Source organism: Equus quagga, chromosome 13, assembly GCF_021613505.1.
Source record: "Equus quagga isolate Etosha38 chromosome 13, UCLA_HA_Equagga_1.0, whole genome shotgun sequence".
In the NCBI taxonomy this organism is placed as follows: Eukaryota; Metazoa; Chordata; class Mammalia; order Perissodactyla; family Equidae; genus Equus; species Equus quagga.
The window spans coordinates 36,798,500-36,815,508 of record NC_060279.1 but is presented as its reverse complement, the minus strand read 5'-3'; the positions used below and the strand labels follow the sequence as shown (position 1 = coordinate 36,815,508).

At 47.4% G+C, this 17,009-nt stretch overlaps 1 protein-coding gene across 4 annotated transcripts in view; it reads left to right on the top strand.

Moving 5' to 3' along the window:
- Window positions 1-10,043, top strand: part of LOC124250476 (SLAM family member 9-like) — a 44,433-nt gene extending 34,390 nt beyond the window's left edge. The window contains exons 2-5 of one of the 4 annotated variants that reach the window (XM_046682374.1): window positions 892-1,275; window positions 3,098-3,376; window positions 5,241-5,369; window positions 9,797-10,043. In XM_046682374.1, coding sequence (XP_046538330.1) covers window positions 892-1,275; window positions 3,098-3,376; window positions 5,241-5,365 — 788 coding nt within the window. In that variant the 3' untranslated portion in view covers window positions 5,366-5,369; window positions 9,797-10,043. Of the gene's footprint in view, window positions 1-891; window positions 1,276-3,097; window positions 3,953-5,240; window positions 5,370-9,796 lie in introns of those variants that run through there. The other 3 variants (XM_046682376.1, XM_046682371.1, XM_046682375.1) reach the window with 3 other exon arrangements.
- Window positions 10,044-17,009: the final 6,966 nt, after the last annotated feature.

The window sequence follows — 17,009 nt, the reverse complement described above, 5'->3', positions numbered from 1 at the left end:
TCTGCTTCCAAGCTCACTCGTGTGATTGCTGATAGGATGCAGTTCCCGTGGCTGTTGGACTGAGGGCCTCAGTTCCTCCCTGGCTGTTGGCTGGAGGCTGCCCTCAGTTCCTCGCTGTGTGGGCCTCTCCACAGGCCAGCTGACAACATGGCAGCTGGCTCCATCAGATTAAGGGAGAGAGAGAGTGCGAGCAAGATGGGTCACAGTCTTGTATAACCTCACATCGCTAGGTGACATCCCATCACCTTTGCTGTATCCTGTTCCTTAGAAGCAAGTCACCAGGTCAGACCACACTCCAGGTCAGGTGGATGCAAGGGTGTAAGCATTAGGAGGGAGGGCTCTTTGGACCCACCTTGGAAGCTGCCTCCTACAGATATGCTCTTAGTATGTGTCAGAAAATGTGCTGGTGCTTTTGATCCCTGAGCTCATTTAACTCACACTATCATTTTGAGGCAGGTAGGGAACCTGACTGCAGGTTAGCGAGTTTAAGCAACCTGTTCAAGGTTACACTCCACTGGAACTGGGACTTGATTCCACAGTTGCTTCAAATTCATTGTACTAGGCTGCCTTCCAGGAATCAAGGGAGTATATTGGATGGATTTGATTAAAAAGATGGGTCCACGTTTTAGTGTGCTGTCGTAGTTCTTAAGTTTGCGCACTCTGCTTTGGCATCCAAGGGTTCATGGGTTCAGATCTTTGGTGTGGACCTACACACTCCTCATCAAACCATGCTGTGGCAGCATCCCACATACGAAATAGAGCAAGATTGGTACTGATGTTAACTCAGGGCCAATCTTCTTTACCACACACACACAGAAAAAGATGGGTTCTGTGATTCTCTTTATTATTCTTGATCAAAAAACACTCATGTTCCTGTTTCCAATGCCCTAGGTGTCTGCAGCACTGGGGTCAAGAGTTCTGGAGCACATGGTTCTGGAGTTCAGGATTCTGGATCCTACATTTCTCTGAAGGAGATCCAAGGAGGTTCTGTGTGGTTTCATGTGATCAAGGAGCCAGGAACTGAGCTGGAGGAGATCGTTTGGGCCTTTGGCTCCGCCATTAAACACACAGTCATGCTGCGAGTCCAGAAAGGGTCAGAAGGGACTCCAACCTGGGTCAGCCTCCAGGACAAGTACATGCAGAGGGTCCATGTGCCCAACATGACATCCCTGAGGATTGAGAACTTGACCCGTGAGGACAGCGGGCAGTACCGGGCTCGAGCCAGCTTAACTGGGGGAATGGAATCTAACCAGATTTTCGACCTCACCGTCTATGGTACGTGACACCCCTCACCTCAATCCCATGGCTACAGCCTTCTTTTGTGCCTAGGATCTTCACAACCTCAGCATATGATTTTTTTCTTTCTTAATGAAGAAAGAAAAAGTCAAGAACTTTCACTTTTCCACTTGAAAGAATCGCTTTATGGCTTCTCTTTGGCATATCTGAGCGTCACTACTCCTGATCTTTGGGATCATTATTAAGTAAAACGAGGGTTACTTGAACACAAGCACTGAGACACCATCACGGTAGATCTGATAACCCAGCTGGCTACTAAGTGACTCACGGATGGGTAGTGTATACAGTGTGGACACGCTGGACAAAGGGATGATTCATGTCGCAGGCAGGATGGAGTGGGATGCCGTGAGACCTCAACACGTTACTCATAAAACTATGCAATTTAAAACATGCCGACTTTATTTCTGGAATTTCTCATTTAATCTTTAGGCGTGTGGTTGACCGTGGCTAATGGAAACCTGGGACAGTGAAACCGTGGATGAGGAGGGACTGCTGTACTACAAACGTAGCGGGCTAAATCCACACAACTGTGTTCCCTTACTCTGCTGTGTGTAGGTCAGGAGTCAGACACGGGTCTCACTGGGCTAAAGTGAAGGTGTTGGCAGGGCTGTGTTCCTTTCTGCAGGAGCCACGGGAAAAAACATTTTCTTGTCTTTTCCACCTCCTGGTGGCTGCCTGCATTCCTAGCTCTTGGCCACATTCCTCTGTCTTCAAAGGCAGCAATGGCAGGACGAGTCCTCCTCACACTGCATCCCTCTGATGTCTCTCCTTCCTTCTTCCACTCTTGAGGACCCTTGTGATTACATAGGTCCCATCCAGATAATCCAGAATAATCTCCCTATTTTAATGTCAGCTGATCAGCAACCCTAATTCTATCCATTACCTTACTTCCCCTTTGCCATTAACCTAACATATTCACAGGTCCTGAGGATTAGGATGTGGACATCTTTGGGCTGGGGACACTGTTCTGCCTGCCATAATTCAGAAATCCTTGTGTAGTTCATCCTCCCTATTCCCTCCGCTCTTCCTCATCCCCAGCAAGAGGCCAGCCTCACTCACAAAATCCAGCCCTAAGAGCTTCCATAGACGTAGGAGCAAGTCTAGCCTGCCCCACTTCTGAAGACCTCATTTAGCACATCTTTCTTTCCGTACATTCCTCTCCATAGAGAAATATCCTGCTATGGAGAGTGGCTTTGACAGCTTTAGGTCTCCATGGGATTTCTATGACTGCCTGGAAAACCTGTCACTTCTCTTCCTCTGTGTACCACAAGTTCAGTGGCATGTTCTAATCACACTTGGGGTTGTCATCCCTAGTCATAACCACTGCATCTCCCACATCTCTCCACTTTGGGGCACATGAGGCCTTTCTCAGGACTCCCAGAGCTGGCCAGATGTTCTTCTTCACCATGGGCTGTGTAGTCCAGGCATCATCTCAGCAGGAGAAGCAGAGTGAGAGCCCTGGACCAGGACACGTCCTTCATTCCAATTCTTCTCCTTCTAGAAAAGACCCAATTTCTAAAAATAGTGGGCATTGGGTGGTGGAGCGCTGGCTTTATTTTCTTGTGGGAGACTTTAAGACTTTCTCAGTCTAGTGCAGTCACGTAAGGCTTAACTCAGTGGTTCCCTTCCTTCTTCTCTCTTGCAACATATTTAACTTTGGGTAAATTCTATTTCATCTATAAAATGTCTCCCCTTCCAAGAGGGAGGAAGACAGAGCTTCAGTGAGATAGTGGATGAGAATGTGCAAATTGTAATGGTTTCCACTCATGTGAGACTCCATTATCTTGTCCCTCCCACCCAGAGCCTGTGCCCCTTCCCCAGATCCTGGTCCAGTCAGTGTCCACCACAGCAGGCTGGTGCAACATCACCCTGGTGTGCAGGGCTTCAGGGGTCACGGAGGACCTGAATGTGACCTGGGAAAGCAAGGATCTCCCAAGGGAGCTGGAACCAGCCCGCAACTCCTGGACCCTGGCTGTGAGCCTGCCTCTGAGCCCGCCCAATGTCAGCCTCACCTGTGCGGTCAGCAACCCCAAAGATCGGAAAACTGTCACCACATTCCTTGGGACACTCTGTACCCATGGTGAGTACAACATGCCAGAGGAGAGGCACACTGTCAGAGCTCAGGGAGCACTGGGGTCTGAGGATTCTGGGCTTTTCTCCCCACCATGTTTATCAGCACCACCCCCACTTGGTCACCCCCTACAGGAGTCTGGGAGGCACATCCTACTTGTTCTGTTCTTAAATGACTCTCACCTCTATGCCTCTCACCTTTTGCCCCTGCTGGTGGGCAGCAGCTGCCCAGCACCTCTCCCACCCCACCCGTCCTCCACAGGGAATGCAGAATGGCCTTCAGGAAAGAACCTGGATCGTGTCATTTGTCTGTGTCGCCTGAAAGGTTTGACCTCCAGGGACCCCCTGTAGGATTCAGGGCTCTAACGTTCCTGTGCCCATGTTTTGGTCACTGACACTCACACCAACCTGCTTGCTTGGAGTCCCAAATGCCTTCTGCAAAGTTAGAGCCTCTGGATGTGCTGTTTCGTCTACCATCATTCCTCCTACCTTTTCCTTCATTTCTTGCCTTATTTTTTTTTTTTTTTTTTTTTGAGGAAGATCAGCCCTGAACTAACTACTGCCAATCCTCCTCTTTTTGCCAAGGAAGACTGGCCCTGAGCTAACATCCATGACCATCTTCCTCCACTTTTTTGTGTGTGGGATGCCTACCACAGCATGGCTTTTTGCCAAGCAATGTCATGTGCGCCCCCATGATCTGAACCAGCGAACACTGGGCCACTGAGAAGCGCAACGTGTGAACTTATCCTCTGAGCCACTGGGCCGGCCCCTCTTGCCTTATACTTATTGAAGGATTTCTCTCAGGCACGGGTGACTGCAGTAGCATGTGTCCCATGTTGTCACACAGAGCTCTGTGCTGGGTTTAAAGCTCTGCAGTGGCCACCTTGAAATTTCTGACAATCTTTGAACACAGGGCTCCTCATTCTCATTTTGCACAGGGCCCTGCAGGCACTGTAGCTGTCCTGTCCTCAGGCATCACCTTTAAGGAGGGTCCCCGGCCCCCTACTGTGCGGCAGTGGTCTGTATTGTACCTGTCTCCTCCGTAGCGTGGAACACCTTGAAGGCAGGGGCCCTGTCTTCTTCTCTGAATCCTTGTGCCAAGCACAGCTTCTGGAACAGTTTGTTCACAGTGTTCCATTGAATGAATGGATGACCTGGTACCCCTGAGTGCAACCTTGCCCCTTGAACCTTTCCTCTATGAGTTGTTGGAGAGATATGATGTGTCAGCATTACAGAAAATCCCCTGTGACCCTCCCCTCACCCCCGTACTGGACCCTCAGATAAAGTTCAACACTCAGCGTGACCCACTAGACCCTCAGAGAACAGACTCCTGACTGCCTCTGACCTTCCTTGCCCGGCTCCTCCCTATCCTGTCCCTCTCCTGCCTGACACAGTGGGGTGTTGCTAACTCCCAGGAGCTGGCTTTTTAACATGGCCATGTCCTCAATATGGTGCTCCTCTCTCCTGGAATGTCCTGCCAACCCTGAGTATCTGGTAAACTCCTATTCCTCCCTCAAGACTCAGGTTACCCATCACCTCCTCTGGGAGGCCTTCCTTGAAGACCTATGTGCAAGGTATAAACTTCTATTGCACTGTGATCCCTCTGGATGGCAGACTTTGTTATTCTCTCAGTCTTCCCTACTGGGTGACGAGCTCCAAGGGCGTGGACCAAGTCTTGTCCATCTCAACATCCATGGCAGCAAGCAGGAGCTCAGGAACTGGTTGAATGAATGAATCTCCATGCTCCTGCCTCTTCAACTTCTGAACCAGGACCTTCAGACTCTCCACCTGCTCTCTCTATGTCTCCTTGGCAATGGGTGTCTAAATTCTCTCTTGCCTTAACCTTCTCCACTCTCTCTGTGTGAGGGAAACAGATTCGCATGGACAGGTCACTGCAGGCCCCCTGCAAGTCATTCTAAGGATCATCCTGGCTGTGCTGTTCTTCCTCGGGGCTGGACTCTGCCTTTGGAAGACACGTGAGAAGAAGATGAAGGTTTGACGAGGCAGGTTGCACTTCTTCTTTCTGGCTTAGATACTTCCCATCCCTCCTGGGTGCTTGGCTCCCTTTCTCTTGCATTTTGCTGCTCAGGGAATGTCCCTGTGGAGGGCATGGTGTGTAGACATGGCCTTGGAGTTCATAGCAGTGGGAGGGTACATGTTTCCAAGGCCCAGATTCCAGCTCCACTCTATGTATGACTCAGGTATAGAATTGCAGGAGGAACACAGGAACCATTATGGTGACATGAACCAGATGGATGTCCAGCTCTGCCAGCTGGAGTCTTGAGGAGGCAGAGACAAGATGAGAGCTTGGAGCAGTGCCCAGCTGGGCTCTCCCACGTCCCTCTGTGCCTGGGTCTGGGCATTTCTGACCCTGCTGTCTCTTTAACTCTTTCCAGATAGTCACTGGATTTACTAAGAAAATGGACAATGGGGGCCAGTGTAGCACTGGACACTCTGGGGGAATCCCGGTGCAGTTCATATCAGTAGTATTGGTTCCATGTGGGTCCCTCTGGGATCTCTCTATCCCTCAGCTGTTCCAGGAACTCGCTGTCTTACATTCCTAGGATATGGGTGAATGACATCTAGAAGCAAAGGAGTCTCTTACTACTGTTTACAGTGAGGTTCAGAAGCCAGGCCAGATCATGAAGATAACTTAATTGGAGAAAGCAGGAGAATCAGCCTTCCTAGGACACCTCCACGCTGAGCTTTATCCCTGCAGACACCTGCCTCTTCCAGCTCTGGTCCAGCTCCAGCTGCCCCTGGTCTGTGTTACTCTGACCCTTGTGTCCTCAGCTCCCTGGGCACATGTGGCCCTGTCACTTTCTCTGAAGCCTCCCCAAGCCGCCCTCCACGATCCCCATTCCTGCAGCAGATGGGCTCTTCCTCTGTCATTGACTCGGCTCCTGACCACTCCCTTCCTGAAGCTTCCCGAAGGAGACCCTCCTGACTGTGCATGTGTTAATCTCCACAGCCTTTTCTGTGTGTCTTTCTGAGAACACAAGCACAAGAGTGGGAACTGTGTAGAGGTGTTGACCACACCACAAAGGAGGGAGTGAGGGCCTTGGTGCTGGATGCTGAGTTCAGGGTCAATGGAGGCAGAACGGTGGGTGGGAGCCCACAAAGTCACTGACCTGTGGCTTCCTTTGTAACTTGCGTAGAGCTCCCTTGGGGGTGCTGGGCAGTGTGTGTGTGTAAGTATTGGAGGGAGTGTCTAACATATATTATATACTAGCCAGAGCCCTTGTTCTTGGCCACCTGTGCTTTCAGGCCCTTTCAATTCTTCTGTTTCCAGAGAATGTCATCAGAGGCCCAAAGTTGGGAGCTGCATTCTTAGGAAAACAGCTTTAGCTCTTCCCCTGTCTTGGATAGTGGCTCTTGGTGGTTAGAATGGATGTGCAGTGTCCTCCCACCTGCCCTGATGGGGCTGCTATGGGGTGTGAGGGGTGAAGCTTGTAGGAAGGTCTGAACCAGCCCTCTCCCGACTCTTCTGCTGACCCTCAGCCCCCCACAACCATGCTGGCCTCAGCCCCTAGGGCAACCCCTCTTTGTTCACTGACATCCCTCTGTCTAGAATGACAGTTCCCTCTCCCTGTTTCTTGCTCCCATCTCTGCCTGTTGAAATACTACCATCCTGCCTAAAACCTCCGTCCCAGTCACATGTTCCATGGATCCTGTCTGGTTCCAAAGGTTTGGAAATGGTCTCTCCTACATCTGACTTTTTCAAATGCCTTGGACATAACTAAGGCCACTGCCACAGTCTGTCCAGGATTAGTTATGATTCTTCCCTTCTGGACTAACCTGGGGCTTCCTCAGGAGAGCATTGGGCCTGTAGGAGGCCAGGACCAAGAAGACAAGCACCTCCCTCTGTGAAGGTTCTGGGCCACCCTTCCTCCCACAGGGGCTCAGCAGACTGAGACCAAGAGCACAGAGGCTGCTGCAGGTCTTTCTGGTGGTGGGTCCATGTGGAAGCAAGAATGGACGTGATGACCTCCCATGACCCTGTCGATGAGCTCTCATGACTCTCCCTGGCCCAGAGATCAGAAGTGGGGACTTCCCTACTCCAGCTCCAGCCTCATGTTGTCTGAGGACCTGATTCAGTGTGCACTGTTCTGTGTAGGAGCTTCTCTCCTCCATGGGGGTGCTCACCTCCTCAAAGCCTCTGCCTCCTGCCTTGGATCACAGCTCTTGGGTCAGAGATGGACCCACTGGTACTGTAAACTGTGGTACCTTGTCTCTTGCCTTAGATTCCTGGGTCTCTTGGTTTCCCTCCCAGTCAGCTCAGCTCAGCTGCTTCATCCCTGACCTCAGAGCAAAGTTCTGAGCTACAGGCTTGAGCATTATGAAACAATGCTAGGAGCCTGCTGGATGGCGCATGGATAAGGGAGGAGTAGCGGGATCCATAAAAAGACTGTGTCTGATCTCTTTTCCCTTAAGCTGAGGAGAAAGCTGAGAGACAAAAAGATGACATCTCCTCATTGGAATTTTCTCTTGTCATGCATTGACCCCACCTCTCCATTGAATCTGCTCTTGTCCAGGTTATCAGGAAACTCCGGGTTGTTAACTCCAGTGGTCAATTCTTAGCCCTCATCTCCTGTGACCTTTCAGCAGCAATGGACCTATACTTCCCCCTAACACTGTCCTCACCTTGCGTTCCCCACTCGCCATTCTTTTCCTCCTCCTGAGTAGCTGTTCCTTAGTTTCCTTTATCAGTTTTTTTCCAATCTCTCCAACCTCCAAGTTCTGGGATATCCCAGGGCTCATACCCAGACCACCCAGACCACCTCTCTTCACTACCTGCACTCATTTTATTTCTGATGTTACGGCCACGCACTAATCTCTGGAACCTGTGACATTATGACCTTATGTGGCAAAAGGGACTCACAGATGTGATCCTTCCCTGGACTCCACATCATAAATTTCCAACTGTTTACTTGACATCTCCACTCGCATGTATAACAGGCATCTCCAGCTTGACACGTCTAAATTCAGACTCCCCAAACATGCTGCCCATACAGTTTCCCATCCCCAAAATTGTCACCTCAATCCTTCCATTTGTTCTGGCCACCAAACCTTGGTGTCATATTTGACTTCATTCTTTTTCTCATACCCTACACTCTATCAGCAAATACTGATATCTTTTCATTCAGTACATATACTCAAATATTTATATATCCATATATATTTATACATATATTCATAACAAAATACATCTCACCTCCCCCCCTGGCCCCAGGTCCATTTCTCACCTGTATTATTGCAGTAACCTCTGTCTCTCTACTTTTTACTTAACCTATTAATATCTGTTTTTAAAATATCATCCAGAGTGGTCTTTTCAAAACCTAAGTAGCATCGCATTACTCCTTAGCTCAGAACTCCCCTTGGGTCCAATTTATCTGTAAGGCCCTGTACCATCTGACTTGATCTCTCTTGCTCCCCTCCTCCCTTAATTCACTCTAGGACACTGGGCTTTTTGTCCTTCCTTCAATGCACCATGCATGCTCCTGCCTCAGGGCCTTCACTCTGCCTAGAATTCTCTTCCCCCAGCTGTCTGCCTGTCTCATTTCTTGACCTCCTTCAGGTCCTTGTACAAACGTTATCTTCTCGGTAGGGTCTCCCCTGACCTCCCTATTTAAAGCTGCAAACTCCTCCAGGTGCCATCCTCCCTCCTCCAAACTCTGTTTTTCCTCATTGTTCTTCAAAAGGTGGTGAGTCAGGGGGCGTTTAATCTGGACTATAGTTTAAAGACAATGGGAATGGAGGCCTCAAAGTGTAAACTGCAGATCCTATTATGCAAATACCATTATTATTCTCAGGAAACTGCAACACTGATACATTAATGAACTTGCTCCAGGTCACATAACTAGGAAGTGGCAGAGCTGGGATTAAATTTTGGAGTTGAATTCTAAAGTTCCAGCTCTTGACAGCTGTACACTGGTTAAATAAGGTGTAGCCTGTCTGCATGGTGGGGTACTATAGACGTAATAAGAAGGATAAATTGCATCTTTACATATTTAGGTGGGAAATTGCCCCTGAGATATTAAATGAGTTAGCAGACAGTATGTATACTATTATCCTGTTTTATGAATATATACAACCATATTTTTATGTTGGCATAAAGGAAGTCTAAAAGCTGATATGTAAAGAAGTTAACAGCGGTTATCTTCTGGCACCTGTTTCTTTTTCTGTATCATCAGATACTCTATAACACTTATCAGGAAAAAGATCATCTATTACAATTTTTGAGCAGGGCAGTGACATGAGCAGAGCCGTGTTTCAGACAGATAACACCACATATGTGCCAACCAGAAGCACATCATCTTGGAAAGTCGTTGAAGTATTTATGCTCATTTTCATTTTCTATTGAGTTGAATTGATGCCTTCAGAATCTTTATTGAAATAATCCCAAATATCTCTGGATCTCTCTACACAGGACAGGCAAAGTGAACATTGTGGTCTAAGTGATTCAAATGGACACTCCCCCTGACCCAGCTCACCAACCTGGCTGTTCATCAGATCAACTGGAGAGCTTTTAAAAACAGAAGCCTGGACCCTACCTCCAAACAGGGGATCATCTGTATTTTTAAAAACTCAATAAGTCATTCTGATGCATGACCAGGATAGAGAACTAAAACATTGATCTACATGAAGCCTTCAATAAATTCAAATGGGAATGCACATGGCAAGGAGAAACTGAGTTTGTCTTTCAAGATGGTTCTCCATGTGTGCTCAGCATGCAGTGCAGGAAATGTTGCTTGAGTGAAAGAATGAGTGAATGACGAGATCCCGTGGGTTGGAATTACTTTGATGTGCTCACAAAGGTCCAAAGTCTGACACACTGTAGGGGAGGAAGACATTTCCTCTACCCGCTGTGGGTTCTTCTGGCCAGAGAATGAATTAAATTCACATGAGACAGAGTAACAGGAGAAAATTAAACAAAGCTTTATAACATGTATACATGGGAGAGGCTCAGGCAAGCTGAGCAACTTGCCAAAATGGCTGAAGCCCCCACCTTAAATATCATCTTCAGCTAATGACAAAGGAGGATGTTGGGGGTGGAGGGGGAGTGGATCATGGGAGATTACCACACAAGTACAGTAAACAAATGCAGATTTAAGTCCTTGCCTTTGGCATTGATTAAGAGTTTCTAGAGTTAAGGTCATCCCCCCTTCTTCCTAGTACAGAGAGGGAGACAGCTATACAGATGGAGATATCCTTTACAATGTAAATATCTGCTAAGAAAAGGGCAAGCAAGTTTCACTCCTCAGAGCCTCCTTCCCATCTGCAGTTTATTAAAAGTAACCAGCCCTAAATAATCCTCATGCCAAAGAGACATATCTTGGGGTGGCCAATGCCAGTCCCCCATAACACAAACCTTGAGCCTGAGTCCAGAAGCTCCATTTCATCCATTGCCGTGTGTGATTTGCCTTGGATATGCAAAATCTTGCTAACAAATGTCAAAAGACACTGATAGACAAAACCAGAATGCTGATTTATTAATTTGTAGTAAGAGGCACACTTCCTAACTGGGCTGGATGGTCCTGTTAGCCTGAGCAGTATGTTTTCTCCCAAAGACAGTTCATGTGGGAAACTAGGCTGTCACTGGGCTGCCTGGGATCCCTGAGTCAGGACAGGTGAGTAGACACTGCTTGTGTGGATGCCGATGGCTTTCTAGTCTGAGCTCTTCATCTCCATGGTGGGATGTACCTGCCCGGCGCAGGGGAATCTCCTGCCTGTCTGACGGAACATTTGTCTCTGTCACTCACCTCTCTTTATGCTCCATTTCTTATTAGCCCTCCTCGGATTGAACATATTTTTCTTTGGTCATGTTCATTTGTGAGACTAAGTCTTGCCTGGGTCTCTGATCTTGAATCTCTGTACCTCTCCTGTGATCCAGGTGTATGATGTTTTATTTAATCTCCAAAAACAAACAAACAAAAAAACGAAAGAAATACACATACTTATTATCTCTCATTTCCCAGCTGTAGTGGAGAGATTGGAGGGAGAGGGCACCCCCTCAACATACTGCATACCACCAGCTGAACCACCAAACTGTTTTAGCAAACAGAACCAGAAAGAAAAGCCGTGAACTGAGCAATGGGATTCCACAGCTCTCAGGGCCGGAATCTTCTCCTAAGTTATCACAAGCCTTTCAGTGAGATCCTCTCATATTTACAACATCAGAACCACAATAACAACTAGAAAAACTAAGAGAATGTAATATTAATTAATGTCCATTCAATTTAAAAATCTTCATGAAATCGGCAATTTCTAAAAAAGTATGGATTGCTAAAATTGATCTACATGTGTGTGTAAAGCTCAAAAAATCAGCACAGAAAATGTTGTAAAACTTATTTAAATATTTTCCCCTTAAGGGCATAAGAGCCACATGCTATTACAGGTGGATTCCTTCAAACATTAAAAAATAACACATTTTCACGCCAACAAATATGTTTTAAAGCTTGGCAGAATATAGAAACTATCCATTTATGATTTAGAAAACTTCACAAAGCACAAGAAAAGACAGAAGGTCCCAGTGCAGTTGTCTGGCTGCTCAGGTGCTTCTCTCCTTCCTTCTGCTGGAAACCCTTCTTGTGAGCTGAACTCTCGGCTTCCCAAGGAGCCCGAGGAGAGAGGCCTTTTGCCAGCACCGTCCACAGCAATGGGGTGAACAGAGCTCTAGTCCCTGTCAGGTCAGAAATACAGCAGAGCGAGAGGCTTCTGGGTGATGGGTCCTGGGACTGGCCGCGCTCCCTGCATTCGGCTGGCTCAGTGCGAGCCCTCTACTCCACCTGGGTGGTTCTGGGAAACTGGGACGTTGGGGTTTGCAATAATCCTATGTGATTTTGCTGCAGAGAGTTTCCTAGAATCTAAGAATATCCATGTTGGATGCAAACTCACTGTGGAGTCCTGTTCCATCCTCCACTTTCTAACAACCCACCAGGTGACTTTGCCTGTGGTTACATTCCACCAGTGACAGGGACCTCACTGTGTCCCAAAGCATCTATTCCATTTTTGGATGACTCTGAGTACAGAACTCTCTCCTCGAATGTTGAGTCAAAACCTGCTTTTATCTTCAAGTTTCCATCTTCAGGTTGTTTATTATAGAGATGATTCCTTGTCCACTTAATGGCCCTTCAAGATGGATTTAGGGCAGAGCAGAGAGAAACATCAGTGCCTGGCATAGCTGTTCTTTGCTCTTCCTAAAAGCCCCGATTCCACCTGTCCCCCATAGTTTCCTGGGTCACATGCCACCTTTACTGTCTCTGATTCATGTCACCTAGTGTTGTCCCAATGGCTGGAGATGTTGGATATCACATTTCCTTGGGGTGATGAGCACCTACCTACCTCACTCCCCATCTCCTGGGAAAGGAGTGTCTCAGGAGCTCTGCACACTCACCCTGCTGGGCACTTTCTTGATCAATAGACTTCCCCAGTGCCATTGGTGGCAGTGTTCTGGTCCACATGGTTGCTGCCCACACAGGTGATGCTGATGCCGGGCTGGCTCAGGGATAGCCTCACACCCTGGGCTCAGGTGTCGGGGGCTGATGTGGTGGCCCTCTCTGTTCCAGCTCTCTGAGGAGGACCTTGCTCTCCCAGGTTGTGTTCAGGTCCTCTACAGCTCCCATGGCCCTGCATTCCAGGTGACATTGCACTAGCCTGGTGTGATGGATGGTGTCAACCAGGATCTGGGGAATGGGTATTGGTTCTGGGTTAAGAGGTGACACAATAATTATACTTGCATTTGTGGAGCAAATTTTTCATCCATTATTTCATTTTGTTTCAGAGCGCCCTGCTGGGAATAGAGGGCACTTCACAGCTAAAGAAACTTAGGCTTGTAGAGATACAATAGCTTGTTCAAATTCATATAATGAGAAAATGATACAGAATCTCAGTTTCAGAGAGGAGAAAGCAGCCAATCTATCAACTCTCTCCACCACTCACACCCCAACCCCTCATCACACAGCTGGAATCACACCTGCTTGCCCTCCACACATGCTCAGATCCTTCACAACCCCCAGAGCACTTGGAGGCCGTATAAAACTTCTTGGGCAAATGCCTTCCAATATGCAGAATTTTCAAAGCAGGGTCTGGAAACTGGTTTGAAACGTTTACCGTCTCTTACGCAAACGGCAGACGTAAAAAGGTTAGGATTTGGGGATAAGGAGGAAGAGAATTTCCCTCGAGAGAGCTGTGCTGCTGTGAGTCCCCCTAACCCAATGGGTGCCTGCCCCTCACCTCGAACACAGTGGAAGGGGCTTCAATGAGGCCCTTCAGAGGGCTGGATGTGTGTCCCCTGCAGCTTGGGGATGCACTGGACAGGGGTCTGCTTTACACCTGATAAACCCAAGGGGAGAGACGCTGCTGAAACAACCCATAGTAAAGCATTGGCTGCCAAGGGGGAAGAAATTGCATTGGCATCAGTGAGTCAAATGAACACAGTTTTCATCAACCAGAGGTAGGAGTGTAAAAGATCTTTGACAACAGGGCCATCTGGAGAGGCAATAGAGCTCCAACGGAGAGAGTCTGTGTGGAAATGGACCAGCCAAGACCAGGGGCCAAACAGAAAGACTTAAGCGACCATCCTGAGAGTGCATTACCTGTGACAAGGTAGGCGAGAGATCTCCAGCATGGCAGAGGAGGGATATCCAAGGAGCCTATGAAAATGCCCCGTGAGAGAAAGAATCAGCCTAAACACTGTCACACCCAGAGAATCCAACTGCTTGACTTCCATGCAGGAGAAGCCACGAGAGGCCTTTCCTGTTGCCTCCAAGCTTCACCCTCTTTGCTGCCCCCTCTCTCTCACCCGCCTTGTGGAGGTGGAGAGAGCGCCAGCTCTTTGCTGTTCTCTGTCATCCTTGTGGGCCTTTGCCAGCAAACTGTGCTCTGGTCTCTGGGTCTCACTATCTGCCTCTGCTGCATCTGCTGCTGATGGGGCTCTTCCTGTTTGTCTCAGGCCAGTGTGAGTGATGCTGCTGATGGCCTTGGTCCCTGCCACAGCCTCCTATGGTGAGGTCCCTGCACTCGGACTTCCCTTATCCTGACCTCACTCACCTTTTGGCCTGTGACCCTATCAGAACTTTGTCTCCCCCAGAGGAGCTCATGAGAACCTCTGAATCTCCCCAATATGGAACCCAGGCTGAGAGAACTTCCGGCAATTCTAGTGCCGTTTTCTGTATACACACACCATGCCCAGATTTCTACTAAGCACGGCTCCCTGGGAGGAGGCACTCCCCTCCCAGAGAAGTGGTAAGTGGGAGCCAGGCTCCCTCACTTTTGTGTTCCTGCTCATCCTATCTGGAGTTCCTATCACTGGCTTGCTCCCACCCTGCCCCACAGCCCCCTGCAGTCAAGCCCAGAGGCAATAGCCTATTACATCTTTCCCAAGTTTTCATCAGTCTCATCCTTAACACATTTCTTTAATGCTTACTTCATTTCAGAAATATGTATAAAACCACTCTCGTGTCTTACCTGGTGTGTTTTTTGTTTGTAACTTGCTGAAAGAACTTTATTTTCTGCATCTACAGTCGTTAGTTCTGGAGCACAGAAATCTCTTTTTTCTATCAACAAAATATGGCTCTTGCCTATTTTGGAAGTAGAAATATGGACACGGAGTTTGCATTCTCAGTGGGCTTCCAGTCTCCGCCTGAAGCCACGGCTGCCTCAGCCCCATGTGTGGGTGGTTTGTGGGCCACAGAGACCATGGGGTGGAAAAGGCGCTTAGGAAGCCTCCAGACAACAGGGCCCTTGAAGTGACTCAGATCCCCTCTTCACACTCTGACCACACAATGATGCCTGATGAAAACATAATAAAAATGTTTAATCATGTATCTCGCTTTCAGAAAACTCCGGTTACAGAAACAAGAGGGAACTAAAGGATGCTAAAGGGAGGAGTGGGGCTGGAAGTTCTGGTGTCCCGAGGGATTATTAGGACCAGATATAAACCTCAGAGGCCCATGTAATACGTCCCTCGGTGGGGACGAGTCTAAGTGTGGCTTTGTGCCTGTAGGGATGCTGCAAGAAGGGTTCAGGTGAATACAGGCTGGAAAAGTTCCCGTCTTCTGTCCAGGACATCAGCTCAGGGGCTGCCACCTGCCCTGGACCATGAGAGGAATCTGTGAGAAACTGGAATCCAAGCCTGCCCTGTGCAGGGTGTGGGTGTGATTCTCACTACACACTGGAACTCTGAACCCAGAAACCACCTTAAAAATGGGTGAAGCCTGTAGGGCCCAGCAGGGCGAACACGGAACTGACCCGTGGGGAGCCTCCCCCTGCTTAGGGCACATGTGTGCACTAACTGTTTGAAGAGATTGGGGATGGAATCAAGCCCATGGTGCAAAACCAAAACACTTCAAAGAAAGAACAGGCAGAAGGGAGTGGGGAAAAGTAGAAATTTTGAGCAAAGAAATAGATAAAAGACCTTAGAGGTTTCTGATAAAATGTCAACTTTGAATTGCATACTCAACTCAGCTATCGTTCAAGATAAAGGGCAAAATGAAGACATCGCCAGTCAAAGAAAACCAAGAACATTTACCACCAAGAGCCAATCACTAAAGGACCACTTCACGAATAAGAAAGATGGTCTAGAAGGAGAGTTTGAAAACAAAAAGGAATGGTGAGCAGAGAAAGTGATAAACAGGCAGTAAACCTGAACACAGATTGAATAAAAATCATAAGAATTTCTAGATGTGGTAGTGAAAATGCATAATAAAAATATTGGATAACAATAATATTTAGGACAAGAGGGAGATGAGAAGAGGGAAAGTGCTCCAAGTTTGTTTTCATTTTATGAAGTAAGTAGAGATATTGACTTAGAGTTTGAATTCTGTATGTATGTTAAAAATTAAGTCTAATCTCTAACTGCATAGAAGTACAGGTCATAACTTCAAAAAAAGTGGAGGAAAAAAATGGAGCAAAGATTTATACTTAATTACGTGAAGGAAAGAAGAAAAGAAGCATAGATAAAAGAGAAGAAAAAGAAGGACATAACAATATGATAGAAAGAATGCCATATCCATCAGTAACCATGACGTCTTAAATGGAAAAACAACTCAGCAATTAGACATGGACAAGCACAGATTGCACAGAAAACTCCATCCAGCTATACAGTGTTTACGAGAGAAGTTATTAGGGAGAAATAGGATTATATAACAATTCTAAATATACTGGCAATGTATGAAAATACTTTCAACAACATAACCTCATGATATATGATGCAAAACTGACAGAATTGTGTGGAGAAAAAGACAAATCCATCTTCACAGTAGGAGATGTTAACGGGTCTCTTGATAATTGAAAAAGCATACAGACAGAATTAGTAAGGAGACAGATTTGAACAACACAAGTGATAATTTGATTTACTAAATAAACACCAGGCCTGATACCCAATAATTAGAGAATTCAAAATATTTCCAAGTACACATGGAACATTGATAAAACTTGACTACTTACTAGGTCACAAAGCAACTTTCAATGAACGAAGGAAGGAAAGAAATGAAGAAAAGAAGGAAAGACAGAGAGAAGGAGAGAGAGAATGAGAGAAAGAAAGAAAGCACTGGTTAGAATTTCTCATTTTAGGACGAGTCAATCTGTGTCCAAAGAAGGAAAGTGACTTTCTCAAGGTCACACAGGATCTGGGAAAGCAT